The sequence below is a fragment of the Sorex araneus genome, chromosome 2, assembly GCF_027595985.1.
Source record: "Sorex araneus isolate mSorAra2 chromosome 2, mSorAra2.pri, whole genome shotgun sequence".
Classification (NCBI taxonomy): domain Eukaryota; kingdom Metazoa; phylum Chordata; class Mammalia; order Eulipotyphla; family Soricidae; genus Sorex; species Sorex araneus.
In genome coordinates this window covers 61,244,154-61,261,486 of record NC_073303.1, presented here as the reverse complement: position 1 = coordinate 61,261,486, position 17,333 = coordinate 61,244,154, and the positions used below count along the sequence as shown (strand labels likewise).

At 44.1% G+C, this 17,333-nt stretch overlaps 1 protein-coding gene across 3 annotated transcripts in view; it reads right to left on the bottom strand.

Moving 5' to 3' along the window:
* Nucleotides 1–17,333, bottom strand: part of NBN (nibrin) — a 61,045-nt gene that overhangs the window by 23,526 nt on the left and 20,186 nt on the right. For all 3 annotated transcript variants that reach the window (XR_008628493.1, XM_055125944.1, XM_055125945.1), the window contains 5 exons: nucleotides 12,473–12,599; nucleotides 9,900–10,166; nucleotides 8,944–9,376; nucleotides 5,005–5,076; nucleotides 3,661–3,813 (listed from right to left, as the gene is read on the bottom strand). Coding sequence is in view for 2 of the 3 variants with exons in the window: in XM_055125944.1 (XP_054981919.1) it covers nucleotides 3,661–3,813; nucleotides 5,005–5,076; nucleotides 8,944–9,376; nucleotides 9,900–10,166; nucleotides 12,473–12,599 (1,052 nt within the window). In the remaining variant the exon portion in view is untranslated. The remainder of the gene's footprint in view (nucleotides 1–3,660; nucleotides 3,814–5,004; nucleotides 5,077–8,943; nucleotides 9,377–9,899; nucleotides 10,167–12,472; nucleotides 12,600–17,333) is intronic.

Below are 17,333 nucleotides of genomic sequence, written 5' to 3'. Positions count from 1 at the left end.
ACTCTCGTTAATGGCACTCACAGGACTCTAGAGCTCACACAAGTGCCAGGGGATGGCTGGATTCTTTGCATACTGTTGGGTTTGTGGTGCCTGGAAGACTGAACTTTTTGTGCCTCAATGTGGCTCAGCACATACAGGCACTGAGGACTGACTACACACCAGCCTCGCACGCGCCAAGGAGGCGACCTGCCACCATGCTGTCCCTGGGCCCTGAAGAGTTTGGGTTTGTTTTTGTTTTTAGGTTTCACCTGGCGGTGCTCAGGGCTTTCTCCTGGCTCTGCACTCAGGAATTACTCCTGGCAGTACTCAGGGGATGCCGGAGATCGAACCGAGTTGGCCAAGCACAAGGTAAATGCCCTACCTGCTACCGCTCTGGTCCCCCTCAATAGTATTTTAAGTACTTTCTGGCCCTAAGAGAAATCCCTGCAGTCTTCTTTGGTTGGGCAAGAAATCAAAACAGGTCAGTAAAAAATTTGGTAACAGGTATATGGAACATTTACATGTCAGTAAATTCCCATGGAAAGCAGAGCGGATCAGTAATAATTATCCTGGATAAAGGGACCTGGAGTATCGAGGAGAAGCAGGAGAATTACATATCATCTTGACACTGAGAATAAAGCCCCTCATAGCATTTCACGGGTAAGCTTACATCTGCATAACCAAACTACATCCTTCAAGATCAAAAGGCAAGAGAGGTTCAAATGCATTTTGGCTCTGAGATAAGAAAAGAGCCAAAGTCTAAAATAGGGCAAGAGCTTCCTTTCAGTCGCTGGGACCTTCCTTTGCTCTTAATTTAAAATAACCCGAACTCTAGGGCTAAAAGACAGTGTACAGGAGTTGAGGTGCTCGCTCTTCAGCCAGCCCACCCTTGCTTAACCCCTGCACAGCATACGGTGTACCAAGTACCAACAGGAGTGAGCCCTGAGCACAGAGCCTGGAGAAAGCCCTGAGCACACCACGGGTGGCCCCCAAACAAGAAAAATTATGGTAAAATATACATAAATAGCATTTCCAAGTACTGCTATTTCTCTCTGGGGTTTACAAAAAAGTCTAGTCACTCTGTCCCACTCCAAAGTGCAGCATTTCTTGAAGAGGCCTAGTCTAGGCATACTAAGCAAAGCTGCCTGATTCTTTTGAGAGACTGATCCCACAATATGAATTATGTCACTGTGTTGGATATTTAGAAAAAACTCAAATTCTCTCATCAGAGGCGATCAAATCAAATCCACATACACTTATAGTCTCAATGAACTTATTGTTAAAAGATAACTGTATAGAATGGGAAAGGATATTTACACAATACCCATCAGATAAGGGGTTGATATCAAGGGTATATAAAACACTGGTTGAACTCTACAAGAAGAAAACATCCAACCCCATCAAAAAATGGGGCGAAGAAATGAACAGAAACTTTACCAAGGAAGAGATACGAATGGCCAAAAGGCACATGAAAAAGTGCTCTACATCACTAATCATCAGAGAGATGCAGATCAAAACAACCATGAGATACCACCTCACACCACAGAGGCTAACACACATCCAAAAGAACAAAAGCAACCGCTGTTGGAGAGGATGTGGGGAGAAAGGGACCCTTCTACACTGCTGGTGGGAATGTCGGCTAGTTCAGCCCTTTTGGAAAATAATATGGACGATTCTCAAAAAACTAGAGGTTGAGCTCCCCTTTGACCCAGCAATACCACTGCTGGGAATATATCCCAGAAAAGCCAAAAAGTATAGTCGAAATGACATCTGCACTTATATGTTCATCGCAGCACTGTTTACAATAGCCAGAATCTGGAAAAAACCCGAGTGCCCTAGAACAGATGACTGGTTGAAGAAACTCTGGTACATCTATACAATGGAATACTATGCAGCTGTTAGAAAGAATGAGGCCATGACGTTTGCATATAAGTGGATCAGCATGGAAAGTATTATGCTAAGTGAAATGAGTCAGAAAGAGAGAGACAGACATAGGAAGATTGCACTCATCTGTGGACTATAGAATAACAGACTATAAGACTAACACCCAAGAATAGTAGAAATAAGTACCAGGAGGTTGTCTCCATGGCTTGGAGGCTGGTCTCTCATTCTGGGCAACTCAGAGAAGGGAACACCAAGTAAAATGTGATTGGAGGTCATGTGGGGGAAAGATGAGGCGGGCCCAATATAGACTAGAGACTGAACACAATGGCCACTCAACACCTTTATTGCAAACCACAACACCTAATCAGAAAGAGAGAACAAAAGGGAATACCCTGCCATAGTGGCAGTGTGGGGTGGGGGGAGACAGAACTGGGGGGGGGGGGAGGGATGTTGGGTTTAATGGTGGTGGAGAATGGGCACTGGTGAAGGGATGGGTTATCAAACTTTGTAAGGGAGAAACATGAGCACAAAAATGTATAAATCTGTAACTGTACCCTCACGTTGACTCACTAATTAAAAATAAACTATTAAATTAAAAAAAATTTTAAAAAAAGATAACTGTATATTTTATTTATTTATTTTGGCTTTTTGGGTCACACCCAGCAATGCTCAGGGGTTACTCCTGGCTCTTCACTCAGGAGCCACTCCTGGCAGTGCTCAGGGGACCATACAGGATGCCAGGGATCAAACCAGGGTGTGTCTCGTGCAAGGCAAACACCCTATCCACTATATACACTGTACTATTGCTCTGCCCCAACAGTATATTTTAAGGAATATACATTTTTCCAGATTTTGTCTACTTTTTCTTTTTAACCACTCTAGCTATAACTTCATCAATTAAAAAATAAAAATAAACACAGTATGGCGGCTGGAGCAACAGTACAGTGGGCAGAGATTTGCCTTGCATGCAGCTGACCCCAGTTTAATGTCCAGCACTACAATCACCCCCAGCCCCCTGCCAGGAGTGATTCCTGAGCACAGAGCCTGGAGTAAGCCCTGAGCACTGCTGGGTACAGCCAAAAGCAAAAACAAAACCTATGCCTTTTTCATTTTGATTTTACAGTAAGATTTTGAAAAACGCTATTTAATACGAAACCACCATGGAGTGAAAAATGCCCTGTGCTATTCAGAAGTCAGCTGCGGCGTGGTAATGAGCAGTGGGGACCACGTGAGTACAATATTCCATATTGTGGAACACTCTTAGAAATTTCTAGTGTAAGTAAATTTTAGATTTCCTCAACAGTGATAATAGACAGAGAACTGAAAAATGCTACAAGTAGAATGAAAATACCGGAACACCTCAGTCACAGCAAAATCCATAGAGAACAAGTCCGAGAGAAAAGGAGGAGCTTGATTACTCTTGCATGGAGGGGGTGTTGGGGCCACACCCAGTGATGCGCAGGGCTCACTCCTGGTGGGTCGGGGGACCCTACAGAGCACCGGAGACTGAACCTGGGTGGGCTGCACGCAAGGCAGTGCCCAGCTGCTGTGTTCTCTTTGACCCTGTTGCTTGTGGTTCGGGGGACACGGCAAGCGGCCTCATGGCCTGTCCTGCTTTGCTCGATCCCTCCCGACGCTATCCGGCTCTCAGAACCACCTCGCCAGCCCAATCTTAACTCGGAAGCAGAAGAAACAGCATCGGAATAAAATGCAAACTGCTTTTACTACCACTTAGCACCAATTTCTAAAAACATTCCAACCGCCCTCCTGTGACATTTTAGTTAAATGAATACGTACCTTTTTAAATTTCTTAAAATTCTTTAATTGACCGTAATCATTTACACCAGGTGCCTTTCTGGAGTCAGGCTTATTAACCACCAGAGATCTGAATTCCGTCAGTAACACGTTCCTCGGCAGCATCTCACCATCCTCCTGGAGTTTCTCATTATTCTGACAGGAGGTTAAGATAGACAGGGAGGAAGAAATAAGAAGAAAAAGGTAAGTTACTTATTATTTAGAAATCTATAGAAATTCAAATACCTGAAAAAAAAAAGGTGAAAAGGTTCGGCTCTGGTACCTGCACTTAAGAGTCAATCTGATTTACTTCAAAATGAAACAAAAATTCCAACTCTCAAACCTTCTAAACATTTATAATGCACTCATTTGTGGCAGAAGAATTTAAAAAATAGTATTTTTAATGTACTATTCTGTTCTAGACACAGTAGCTTAACACTGCTTTCTTTTTTTTCATTGAAGCCACGTAGGAAGATATTTATATACTCAACCAATACATTTTAATCTATTTCTATAAATTTTCTCAAGATCTTAACATATTTTCTAAATTATTTTTGAACCTCAGAAAAAGCAATGAATGGTACACATATTACCTCAATAACAGACATGCTAAGTTTTCCCACCTTAATAGTTATTCAGTTTAAGATTCTTTCCTGTTGCTGAATAAGATGGTTTGCTTTATGTCAATCACTACTAATAAATTGTCTACCACTACTGTGACAGCTCTTCAAGGAAGGCCATCTTCGTTTTTTCAAAAATCGCTTAACTGTATATTCATATGAAATTTGCTAATAGGTCTGACAGGGAAAGAAGGAAAAAGGGAAACTCAAAAGATTCAGTTTACAGGGACAAAACAAAATCAAGAATGTGAATACAAAATAATAATGGCCCAAAAGTTTACAAATGTTTCATAGCCACTGAAACATTTATAACACTGTAGGACAAATGTCTACCTGATTTTACAAAAGCAAAGAATCTGATATTCATAAATGTAAAAATGATGTATTCAAGGACTTTATGGAGTAAAGGGCAGAGAAACTTAGGGTTCATGTCATGATCTTTTCATATAACAGTCATAATCTGATTAACCTATTTCCAGTGGTAGCAAATTATCAAAGAAAAAATTACAGAAAGAGAAATATAGTTAATCCTAAAAATTGTAAACTGACATATGCTGATGAGATCACTGATGGCCCACAAGTAGAATTGTCATAAAAATAAAAGTTCACTGGTGATGGGGTGGGTGCTGAAATATTATATGCCTAAAACTTAACTATCAACAACTTTGTAAATCCCGGTTCTTGATATCAAATTTAAGAAATACAAAATAATAAATGAAAGTCTCACGGGTAGTTCTTCTTTCGTTGACCATAGTGGTTCCTTCTTGAGATCACATTTCTTCCCAATTTCATTTTCTTGCTAAATAAAGGAAAGATTGGTATAGGAATTACAAAATGGTAACTTTACAAAGCAGCTCCAAAGAAACCCTCGTAGAAAACCGACTTTGCACGCGTGCAGGGAGCACTGCCACCCTGGGGTCTGGCGTCCTTCCAGCCGGGCGGGGGGTCTCGGCTCCTCCTCCCCGGACAGGCCTGGCTGCTCCCAGGAACATCCCCCTGGCCCTCTCCCCTCTCCCTGCCCTCACATTCTCTAGGTGAATTTCTTTAAATAAAATCACTTCACTTCAGTAAAAAAAAAAATAATAATAATAATAATAAAACGTCTTTCTGAAAAACTTCAAGACAGGAATGATTCTGACCTAGTTACCCAGTTTTCAATATCTTTCCTAAAGAGATAAACATGAGAATGGAAATAGAATTAGAAAAAATAGATTGTAATATTGCATAACAACAAAGACCAGAAGTGACCTAAGTCGTAAGTCATGTAACTTATATGCTGGATACTTAATATGTTGGGCTCATATATGTGAATAAAAGAGACACATAAGCAGTTGATTCCAAGTTTGCTAAATAAGATTTATAAAAGAAAGTATTACTGATTATCTGTAGGTGGTCAAACTATCAATGAAACATATACACCGTCACAGTCACATCGAACCCACCACCCCACTATCAAGCCGTCCATTTTCCCTCCACCGGGGTCTTACTGGCCTGTCACCCCCCAATATTCCCTATATTTGTACCCACCCCCACTAGAAGCAATTTCAGTTCTTCAGGTGAAAATAAACATAGTATCATATTCTTTCCATTTCTGAGTAACCACAAAGCCTTTCACACAACAAATTCCTGAGAGAGCAAAACTGAAAGAATTAAATGTAACCTCACTTGTCCTAGTTAAGACTGAGAAACTGCATCAATTTCCGGTTGTAATATAATGCTGTACTCAGGCAAGATGTTAGAAAGAGGGGAAATGGATTTCCAGAGGTTTGTCAGAACGATCTAAGTTGGACCTAACCTTGTAAAGAACACACACTTACTAAGCAGACTTAACTGAGATTCTAGAAGGGTTTGGAGTTAATTATAATGCAGATACAATAAACATATTTTAATAAAGGTATTTGCAATATACATACTATATATAAAATAAAAACTTAGAAATCCTTTGGATTTCAACAAATATCTCATTCAACTGATTTCTCTCCCTCCTCTCTAGTGGAACTTGCCGTGAATGCAACAGTTAAATATATAAATCACTCGGATCCATTAGCCTCATTTGTAAAGTGAGTGAATCCTAAAGCTCTGCTAATAAAGATTGCTTCTGCATCAGTCTAGCTAGAGTGGAATCGGATATCCCAGTACTGATCTTCCTTCCAAACTAATGGAACCAAGTTCATTAGAAACTTCTGGGCTTTCTGCTAACCGAGGCTGAGGGCTGGGGAAAGGCAGAGACCACCACTAAATCCCAGTACCCCCACTCATCACCCGGGATCTTCCACCCTCCGGAACATGGGCAGAGGCCAGGGGGAAGGGCTGATTCTGATCTTCCTCGCCAGGAAGGCAGCCACCCAACCGCTGTGCCTGCACTGGGGGAAACCTCTAAGCTACTGAAATCACTGATTAAACAATCGTAGAGACAGCAAGAAATTTCTAAAAAGATATCAAGAGGAAGCACTCCACAAGGCGGGCCAGAATCACTGCGGTTCAGGTCTGGGAACCATGTTCATTTATATATTGATATTTCTTCTTTAAAATGTTTTACATTTCCTTTTTTAAAATCGAATCCCTGTGATTCACAAAGTTCTAAAGCTTTGTGAACTTGGTTGAGCTCGGGAGTACGACCCGCATCATCCCCTCACCAGCGTCCACTTGGGCACCAAGGTCTCCACTCCCCCTCCCGAGCATGCGCTATCTCCTGCCTGCATTTCTTCTTTCCCCGTAGGCACAGCGGCTCACGACACAGCCGATGACCGGGTACCAAGCGTGGCACTAGGCCTCCTTGACTGCTGCGGCAGTGTCCACTTCCCACCTGCCCCCGCCTCTTCTGAACACCCGTTCCCAGGTTCTCCTGTCTCTTGTGCCTCTGGGCACCTATTGTTCCCGACATATTTCTTTATCCTCGGAGGAGGAAGCTCGCTCTGTGCCCGGGAACCCGAATTTATAGGAAGTTCACCAGGTGGTACTGATGCAGCAGATGCAGAGAAGAGTCGCTCGGGAGAAATGACGATGAGGCCTTCAAGGGGTTCGGCTGCACAGTTCAATCACTCGCACTGCTAGTGTGGCCCTCACCCCCATAAAGACTTGCACTTCCGCCCTTAGCCAGGGCTCATGGACAGTAGGGATGGCCAGCGTCAAAATTGACAGTGAAACTCCGTGGAAATCAGAGCATGAAGCTCTGATTTTATAAAATCTAGGCTTTCACCTGCTGGCCCCTTACGGATGCCTACAGCAGCAAATACACGGAAGTTTTCTTCAAGTGGGGAAGACAAATTATTCAAATGAAGATTAAAATTCCAAGTAATGTTATGCAAGTTTTGCCTAAAAATAATGACCAATCAGGGGCTGGAGCAATAGAATAGTGGATAGGGCGTTTGCCTTGCACACGGCCGACCCGGGTTCAATTCCCAGCATCCCATGTGCTTCCCTGTTGCACCGCCAGGAGTATTTCCTGCGTACATGAGCCAGGAGTAACCCCTGTGCATCGCTGGGTGTGACCCAAAAAGAAAAAAAAAATAAATATAAAGACCAAACAGAAACATACGCTTATTAATTTGTACCTTTCTGTGCCTGATTAAGGCATCTCTTATACTGACCATCATATTCAGAGGTTTGCTATAATACAGATTAACATGGAAATTGATTACAGCAGCGACTAGCTGCCATTAGATAGCACTATGCATCACTTAATAATGGGGTACATTCTTAGAAGGGTCTTGTGAGGTGATTTTTTTCTCATTGCACAGATGGACCCATAGCAGTAGATTTTTGTGTGTTCAGGGGCCACAAGGAAAAAAAACACAAGACTAAATTAAGCACAAGGGAAATGATGACACCAGGAGATAAGTCGATGTGAGAGGTCAGGCTTCTGTGGGCTAAAATGCTGCAACGCGACAGCTCCTGTGTCACTGGGTGCTGGTACGTGGCCTGGCACTGCCTGAAGCTTCACTGCGAGTGTGCTCGGACTACTGCCATCCCCATCTACCTCTACTGTGTTGAGGTCACATCGGCGGTGCGCAGGGACTATTTCTGGCTCACTGCTCAGGGCTACTCCCAACAGGGCTTGGGGGACTCTGGGGGGCCTGGCTCGAACCCGGGGCTCCAGGATGCCAGCACACCTAGCAGCCCTTGAGCCTTCTTGCTGGCCCCAAATCAAACACTCACTGTATCACTATATCACTGCCATCATGTTGTTCATTGATTTACTTGAGTGGGCGCCAGTAATGTCTCCATTCGTCCCTGTAGCGTGCTAATGTAGCCCAATAGCGTATTGAGGGCTCTTTCAGGGTCAGGGTAACGACAACCGTCGTTGTTACTGTTTTTGGCATATCGAGTACACCATGGGTAGTTTGCCAGGCTCTGCCATGCATTTTTCCTTTTGGTTTGGGGCCACACCCGATTATGCTCAGGGCTTACTCTCGGCTCTGTACTTAGGGATGGGGAGACCGGAGAGAGTGCTGGGGACAGAAGCTGACCGTGACACGTTCTCTCAGCCCCAATGGCTAGTTTTAACATTCCCTTATACACCAACAAATTCTTATACTTCACCCCAATGTTGAAGATACCTTCCCTTCTCATCTCAAGACGATGACTGCATTACCAACAATAAAAATCTCTTTTAACACTCTAAGTATCTATTTCCAATAGTCATTAAAACAAAAATGTTACTTACAGATATTTTATTTTCTAGTACCACTTCATCATTAAAAATGCCATTTGTTTCAATATCCAATTTTGGTCTTTTACTCTTATTTTTAATGCTGTCTTTCTGAACTTTCACTTCAACATCTAATTCTGATTTCATGTCCTTGAACAGCTGTTCCAAAACTTCATCTTCGATGGCAAAATCATTCATTTCTTTTCTTTTTCCCGGTTGTAACTCTTCTGTAGAAAGAGATTTACTAGCAGAATTTTTCACAGTGGATCTTAAATCTGTAAATAGATTATCTGAATTTTTGTCCATAGGCTCATTCTGGGATAGATTTTGCTCCTTATTTTTGCAGAGTGAGGGTGAAATGGGCATTGTTTGTTCTGAAAGAGAACAAGACATTTCGATTCTTGCAGATTTAGATGAAGACATTTCTTCATTTTCGCCATCCCTTTCCCTTTTGTTTGGGAGGAAAGAAAACACAAACAAAAAAGAAATGAACACAGATAGGTAACTTTTCAGCTTAGCAATATACATACCTCCCATTGAATGAAAAAAGATTCTTGGTTTTATTAATAATCTTGTTGGAAACCAAAATAATGAACATTTGGAAGTACTACACAGTCCACACTCTACGATTCTGATCATCCTTGTTGCTGAAATAAATGAACACCTTGATCTTTACAGGAGTGGCAATAGTTAATAGTTGTGGAGCTAAAGTAGAAAAATATAAAGAGACATGTATACAGGCCATAATGGACTATTTAATAAGTGCATGAGGGGTGGGACAATTACCCCATGAATGTAACCTAAGGCCCAGAGAGGACACAAAACTGAGAGAATCTAATGACCTTAGTGACACATCAACATTTCTGATAAATGTAACAACATTCTCTAGAAGCACGTTTAAGCAGATGAATATTCTTTGTAATCATGCAGCAAGTACTAGTACAAAGAAAAAATAAATCTTACAAACATACCTTTTTCTGGCAGAAGGCTGAAAGTAGTTTTTTATGGTATTCGTCTGCTGCTGTGAAGTCCGATCTCTACTTTTATTTACACCCCAAAATGTATTTGGTGAAAGCTGGTAGCTTGGGGCCTTCGTGAGATCCTGAGTTTTGGATAAACTATTGTGAGGGCTTATTTGGGGGGTTTCCTTTAAAATGGATGCTTCTTGTGAAGACTTTTCAAAATTCTGTTCCATTCTGGGTTTTTTGACATCTTTTGGCCTTTCACTTAAATCCATACTGTAATGAGAAAGAAGAATGCGGAGTGATCACTCAAATTTGTGGTAATTTTGGACACAAAGCCCCTTAAAGAGCACTAGTGTGAGGTGCTACAGGAAAGTACAGCAGGTTGTGAGTGTAGGGCGTTTGCCTCGCATGCACCTGACTAGGATTCGATCCCCAGCATCCCGTATCATCCCCTGGAGTAATCTGCACAGCCAGGAGAGATTGTGAAATAATCACTAAGCACCACTGAGTGTGACACAAAGACCAAAAACAAAATCCGCAAGCACTAGTGCGGGCGCAGGAAGGGGGCACCTGCAGTGTGCGCCGAGGGGTAAGTGCGCTCGACTCTCGTGTCCGATGACTCGGGCTCAATCCCGCACAGCCCCCTGTGGCAAAGCAAGCGTGGGGGCCCCAGCAGCTGTGAGGCTGGCAGCTCCCCGTCAGGAGGCTAGCCCAATGGTCCCGGGAAATGAGCCTTGGAACGATCTCTGTGCACAAGCAAAACTAAAAGATGGAAAAGCAGCAAGGAATAATCTCTTACTAATTCAGTATCATATCAAAAATGGCCTACTTATTGAGTGTGAACCAAATCACATACTTATATTCCCAGCCAGGTGACGCCATCTCAAGTAAGCTATGAGGAAAAATGTGATCGCTCTTGTTTCGGGGTCAAACTTGGTGCTGCGAGCTAGTCCGGGCGAGGTGCCCAGGAATGCCGGGAGGTGCAGTGCCTGCACTCTCCCCACCAGCCCGACCCTTGGCACGTCAGAAAACCATTCGAAATACACATGTGTGGGCTGGAGAATGGAGTACAGAGTTAGGGCACTTGCATAGTATGAGGCTGACATCCTGGCTCCGCAGGATGTCCCCTGAGCACCACCAGGTGTGGCCGGGGAGCACTGCTGGGTGTGGGTGCTCTCATCCTGCCAAAGAGTCCTCCTCCCCCACAAAGTACAAACCACACACAGGCAAACACAATCCCAAGTCAAACACATATTATACTTTTACTATTCTTACATGCCACACATATAAAATAAAACTTGCACTCAGTGCTATTCAAAACCCCGAGTCTCTCTTTAGGAAGTGTTGTTTGAGGGGGTGGGGTTTGGGCCACACCTGAGGTGCTCAGGGCTTAGGCAGTCCTTATGGGGTGCCAGGATTCAAACCAGGGTGGGCTGCAAGCAAAGAAGCACTGCCTTTTCAGCCCCTCTTTGGAAAAAGTTTCATCAACGGTCAAGGAGAGAGGAGAGCAAATAAGGCACTTCCCTGCACACAAATGACATGTGTCTCATCCCCAGCACTACATCTGGTCCCATGAATACTTCCAGGAGTGATCCCTGAGCAGGGCCAACCCTTTGCCCCACCCCAACGTTTTATCAAAAGGCTGGAGCACAAGCCTGACACGTGCAAGGCCCCGAGTATGATTCCTTGCACCCCATAGCTTCTCTTGAGCTACTCGTGACATTCCCCCAGCAAACCACGCCCACCAGGACAGCACAAGTTACATATGGCCTCAGTGTAAAGCATGTGTGTAACAAACACCGAACAAAGTCTAATACAGAAAATATGCAGCATCACAAGTGGATTTCAATCTGAACAGTCGTCATGGAATATATAAAATAAAATGCACTGCCTTAAATGGAATCGGTTATAGAATACAAAAAATTACCCTTACTTTCTAAAGTAGAGAGCAAAAACTCTCCATATAAAAAGAACTACACAGAAAATATCTGTGACCAAATATTAATTATATTTAAAAGATACATAGTAGTATATAGTCTTCAGTGTAAAATTGGTAATAGATAGTCTTCAGTGTAAATTGGCAAGGACTAAAAAAGTTTTTAATGTATGAACTGCAGGCCAAATATGGCTGTCAGTTCTTGTAAATTAAGTTTGACTGGAAGACAACCACACTCACTTTCAGGCCATCTCTGGCTGCTTCAATGCTACAGCAAGAACTGATAGCCCTGAGAGAGGTCAGTGGTCCACAAGCGAAAAGCATTTACTTGCCAAGCCACCAATGGGTTGCGTCCACACTTTGCATGCAGGTTCAACCCCACTATCTGGTCCCCTGACCACAGAGCCAGGAGTAGCCCCCGAGCACTGACGGGTATGGATCCAAAACAAAAAAAAAAACATCCAAGTCTTCCATCCTTTACAGAATGTTGGCTGATCCTTGTCCAGGAAAACTGTTATCTCTGTTAAATCACTCTCCAAACTTTTGTTTTCTGAGATGAGCTGCTCACAGCGCTGCCATCAAAAGTGCACTGCTAAATTCCTGAGAACGCAGTGATGACAGCTTAGCAACAAGAGAGCCTTACCATGTGTCTGCCTGCTCCGATGCGGAGTCGGCTGCGCCTGCTGTAGCATTCACCTGCGTTTCTGGCATCAAACTGTCATTGATTGATGAGCTTTGGGAAAGGCTTGGTTCTGAAGTCGACTTCCATCCTGTAAGTCACACGAGGAAAGAGTCAGGGTGCTAGAGAGTAAGAGGGACATTTGACCGGTAAAACGACTAGACTGCCGTGCTGAAAAGATGAACCAGATTACATAGCGCAGGATCATCTGGCGACAGGGCCAGAAAAGTTCAATTTAATATCCTATAACTCATACAATAGTCTATAATCAACTTGTTGGTATCTTGTCATAGGCTTTCCAAAGTGAAATAAAGTGAAAGCCACAGTGATCATTACAGTCTTTACAAATTCCCTATGACATACAAATAAAGCAAAAGAAACATGAAAGAAATCAACTTCAGTTGTAATTCAAATTATACTTTAATAAGACAAAAATGTTCCTCTTTTGTCCTTTTAAGACAAATTTCCCTTCAGAAAATGTCTCCGGCCTTCTGTCCTTGTAAATAAAAACTAATGTGAGCTTTTGAGAATCAATATTTGAAAGAAGAGAGATAAAAAGTTTTTTGGTATTTTTAAAATTAGTTTTTATTTTTTTATTGAATCACCCTTAGATGCACAATTACAAAGTTGTTTGGTGACCAGGTTTCAGTCATACAATGTTCAAACACCTGTCCTCTTGGATAACACTTTGCTGCTCCTGCACGGAGCTTAAGGCTTATTGAGTCAGTCCTACAACAGAGCAACTGAGGCACAACTAATAATCCAATATTGCTCTTCTCTTTCCTTTATGACATTTGTATGGTTTATTTAGCAATGACCTTTCTTGTATAGACACAGGAAGACAATTGATGCTATGCTATGTATGTAACATGGGAGTTAACTGACTCCAAAATAATATTTACTCCTGGGCATCTGTATTTACTTGACTTAAGCCTCAGCTGCCCTTGGTTCCTAGCACTCCAAGAGCAGGGTTCCGACGAGGGACTGGATGGACCCAGGGCAAGCTGTGAGCTACCCTGGCATCGAAATGGGCCAAGTCAAGTACCATACTGCTTAACTATAAGTTAAGAGCACGGTCATGGACAAACTCTATCATGACCCAAAAGACGTAACTGAATAAGGACCCTGCTGGGGTTAGGAAGACTATCCTGGCCTGAGGACTGTGGTCTGGAATATATAGTGAGATGTCCTCAGGAAGAACCAAACTTTTAGCTTAATCTCTCTTACTGTGCTCACACAGAATGACATTGCTAGAAATATTATAGAAAGTAAATTTACTACAACTATTTAAGTGGATTACTAGCTGAGGAAAGAAGAAAGCGACACACCCTGAATGGAATCCTGCCCTTGAGTGAATCTCCTTAATCTCCTTAGATGCAATTTTGTCCTTGAGTTGATCTTCTGGCGGAGTGGTTTTACCTCTCTTTGCTGATTTGGGAATGTTCAACCTCACCTTTGTAGCCCCACCCTATGAAACTTCTATATAAACCAAGCTGTAGGGGCAGGGAGAGTCACAAGCTAGTTGCCAGAAAGTTACAGGGTCACAGGGTTACAAGAGGTCGGAAGAAGAAAGGAGAAGACAACGGCAGCAGACTGGAGACCAAGAGACAGAGTGAGAGAGTGAGAGACAGAGACAGAGACAGAGAGACAGACAGAGAGGAGCACAATAGCACACACTGAAGTAGGGTGCAAAGGAAGAAAGAGAGCACAGCAACAAAGAGAAGACAACAAGGAGACGAGGAGGAAAACTGGGACTTGGGAGACTCAGGTCCGAGAGGAGATTAGGATGATGGAACTCTGATGATTGGACGACACCGGGGAGTCCGCCTGTCACCTATCCTCCGCCCAGAGTCCCAGAAGAGCCTGGGGAGGTCACTCCCGGTCCCCTGAATGCGGCCCCCGCATCCTGCCTGTGCCTGGCTTCCCCACAGCCCACTGCTTCTCATTTCTTATGTCTATTATGTATATTGCATGCTGAGTTGACGGAGACAAAAACTCAACACTGTCCCTTCACCAGTGTACATTTCTCACCACCAATGTTCCAAGTTTCCCTCCTGCCCTCTCCCAGCCCCCACACCTGCCTCTATGGCAGGCACTTTTCTTCTCTAGAAGAGAGGTAAAAGTTCTTAAGATAAAATACATTAAAAAATTTTTTTTTTTCTTTTTTGCTGGGCTGAGCATTTGCCTTACACACAGCCGACCAGGGTTTGATTCCCAGCATCCCATATGGTCTCCTGAGCACCGCCAGGAGTGATTCCTGAGTGCAAAGTCAGGAGTAAGCCCTGAGCATCAAAATTTGCCACTGCAGAACATTATACTTATTAGTTATTTTATTCAGAATAGCAACAGTTCAAGTTCTCCTGTTTTGAGGGAGGGGCCACACCCAGCGGTGCTCAGGGCTTACTCTTGGCTCTGCTGTGGGATCACTCCTGAAGGTGCCAAAGATAGAACCAGGATCAGTCACGGGCAACACAAATGCCTTAACCCCTGGACTGTCTCTCTGGCTCACAAGTGATTTTATTTTAAAGTTAGAAATAAGGTGCCAGAGCAATAACACAGCAGGAAAGGTGTTTGCTTTGCACGGGGCTAACCTGGGTTTGATCCCCGGCATCCCATACGGTCCCCTGAGTAATTTGATAATAAAATGAGCCAGGAGTAATTTCTGAGTGCAAAATCAGGAATAACTCTTGAGCATTGCTGGGTGTGGCCCAAAAAGCAAAAAAATAAATAAAATATGAACAAATAAAAATAAAGTTAGAAAGAAGCTGGAATACAAGAGAAAAAAACATGGAATATACAAAACAATAATTCTGAACCCGGGTTGTCTGCAGACCAAGCCAGAGGGGCAGGCGGCTGGCGTCTCAGGCCCAGGAGTCCCTCCCTGAAAGGCAACACCGGCACGAGAGGGCCAGGCGCCAGGAAGGGTGCAGACTACGGGGACCGTCACACCGCTCGAGTCCTCTGTGGGAAAAGCGTAAGCAAAGGGGGGTCACAAGCCGAACTCTGAGGAGTCAGCAGCCTAGACAAAGGGTGTAAGGATTCACTTGCATTTAAGTGACTTTCAGAAAGTTTCTATGAGAAAGAATCGTGAGTCTAGAGGCGAAGCTCTTAACTACGGGGTGGAAATGAGGATGGAAGCCAGATCACTCCTGGGTGAACCCCAGCATTCTCTGGGATGAGGCGTTTCCGAGCGCGCCACAGCCGAGGGTCAGAGGTGCCGGCAGATCTCCTGAGCCAAAGCCAGAGGAGGGGACTTTCAGGCTTTGCTGATGGAAAGGAAAAGAAACACAAATCACCAAACTCTGCCTCTTAGTGGCCCCCTCCACTTCTAATGGAAGGCTAGAAGGCATCACTCTAGTCCTTTCCAAGATAATCTACGAAAATGAGCTATGAGCTTAGAATCGGCCAAAGCGAAGCCACCCCCAAAACCCTACACCCCTAATGAGATGCCCAGGCTACATACCTGGATATTCCAAATAATGGATAAAGTGAAACTGCATAAAAAAGTGTTCCTGAAGCATATGTCCAGTGGAGAGCTGGATTTACAAAAGGGTCAATGAAGGAGAGTTGTGCTAATGGAGGCTGGGCCCAGGATGTAGCTTAGTGGAACGACAGAAGCCTTACAGGTGAGAGGCCCTGGGTTCAGGCACCCAAGTAAGAACAGAAACCAGCGGGGCCTGGACGCGAGGAATTACTCACCACCCAAGGATGCCACTGGGCTTGACTTTTCCGTTGTGTCAAGTGTTGCTAACAGGGCTTTTTGGCTCCCAAACAGTCATCCACTGTCGGGAAACGGCTCCTTACAACCCTGGCCATTTCCAAAGGCCACGCAGAGTTCTCGGCTGCTTCTCCAGGGAAACAGCTTTTCTTTGGTTCTTTCAGAGCCCAGATCCAACCAACCGACAACTGGAAGCATCTGACTCTGAATGAATTCTGGGGATATTAGTCATCAACTAGGAGAAAGATTCAGCATAGCACAACCGCACCAAGAGAAGTGCCTTGGACAGAATGGATATTTCACAAGAACTCGAAGTACTTGCACATCTTGTAAAACCGCAGCGGTCACACCAGCTGATGCCAGGTGGGGGGATGATAATGATGGGTGAATGCAGCGACAGCCTTTAAAAGTGCTTGTATTTGAAGCACTTCTTCAAAAAAATTTTATTTCTTTGGGGTGCGGAGGGCGGGGGGGGGGGGGTCACACACCCGGTGATACTCAGCGCCGATTCCTGGCTCTGCACTCAGGAAAATTACTTCTGGCAGGCAAGAGGAACTGTATGGGAAACTGGGGGTCAAAGCCAGGTGGGCTGTGTACAAGGCAAGCACCCTACGAGCTGTACTATCGCTCTAGCCCCGGAAGTACTTTTTTTTTTAATTTTTTTTTTTGTTTTTTGGGTCACACTCAGCGAAGCACAGGGGTTACTCCTGGCTCTTCACTCAGGAATTACCCCTGGCGGTGCTCAGGGGACCATATGGGATGCTGGGATTAGAACCCGGGTTGGCTGCGTGCAAGGCAAACACCCTACCCGCTGTGCTATTGCTCCAGCCCCCGGAAGTACTTTTAAAAAGAAAGATACACAGCAAGCACTCAGTAGTGGGAGCATGAGGGCAATGCTATCAAAGGAACAAATGTTCCTCTCTTTGGCTCTTGAGCCACACTCTGGTGCTCAGAGGCTACTCCTGGCTCAGTGTCCCTGTGGAGTTTGCGCCTGCTGCGGGGCGGGGGAGGGGGGGGTCGTACAGTGTCAGGAACTACTGGGTCTGAGCCCAGTAGTTTCTGACACTGTACGAGCATGTGCTCCAGGCTGCCCAACTATGTCTCAGG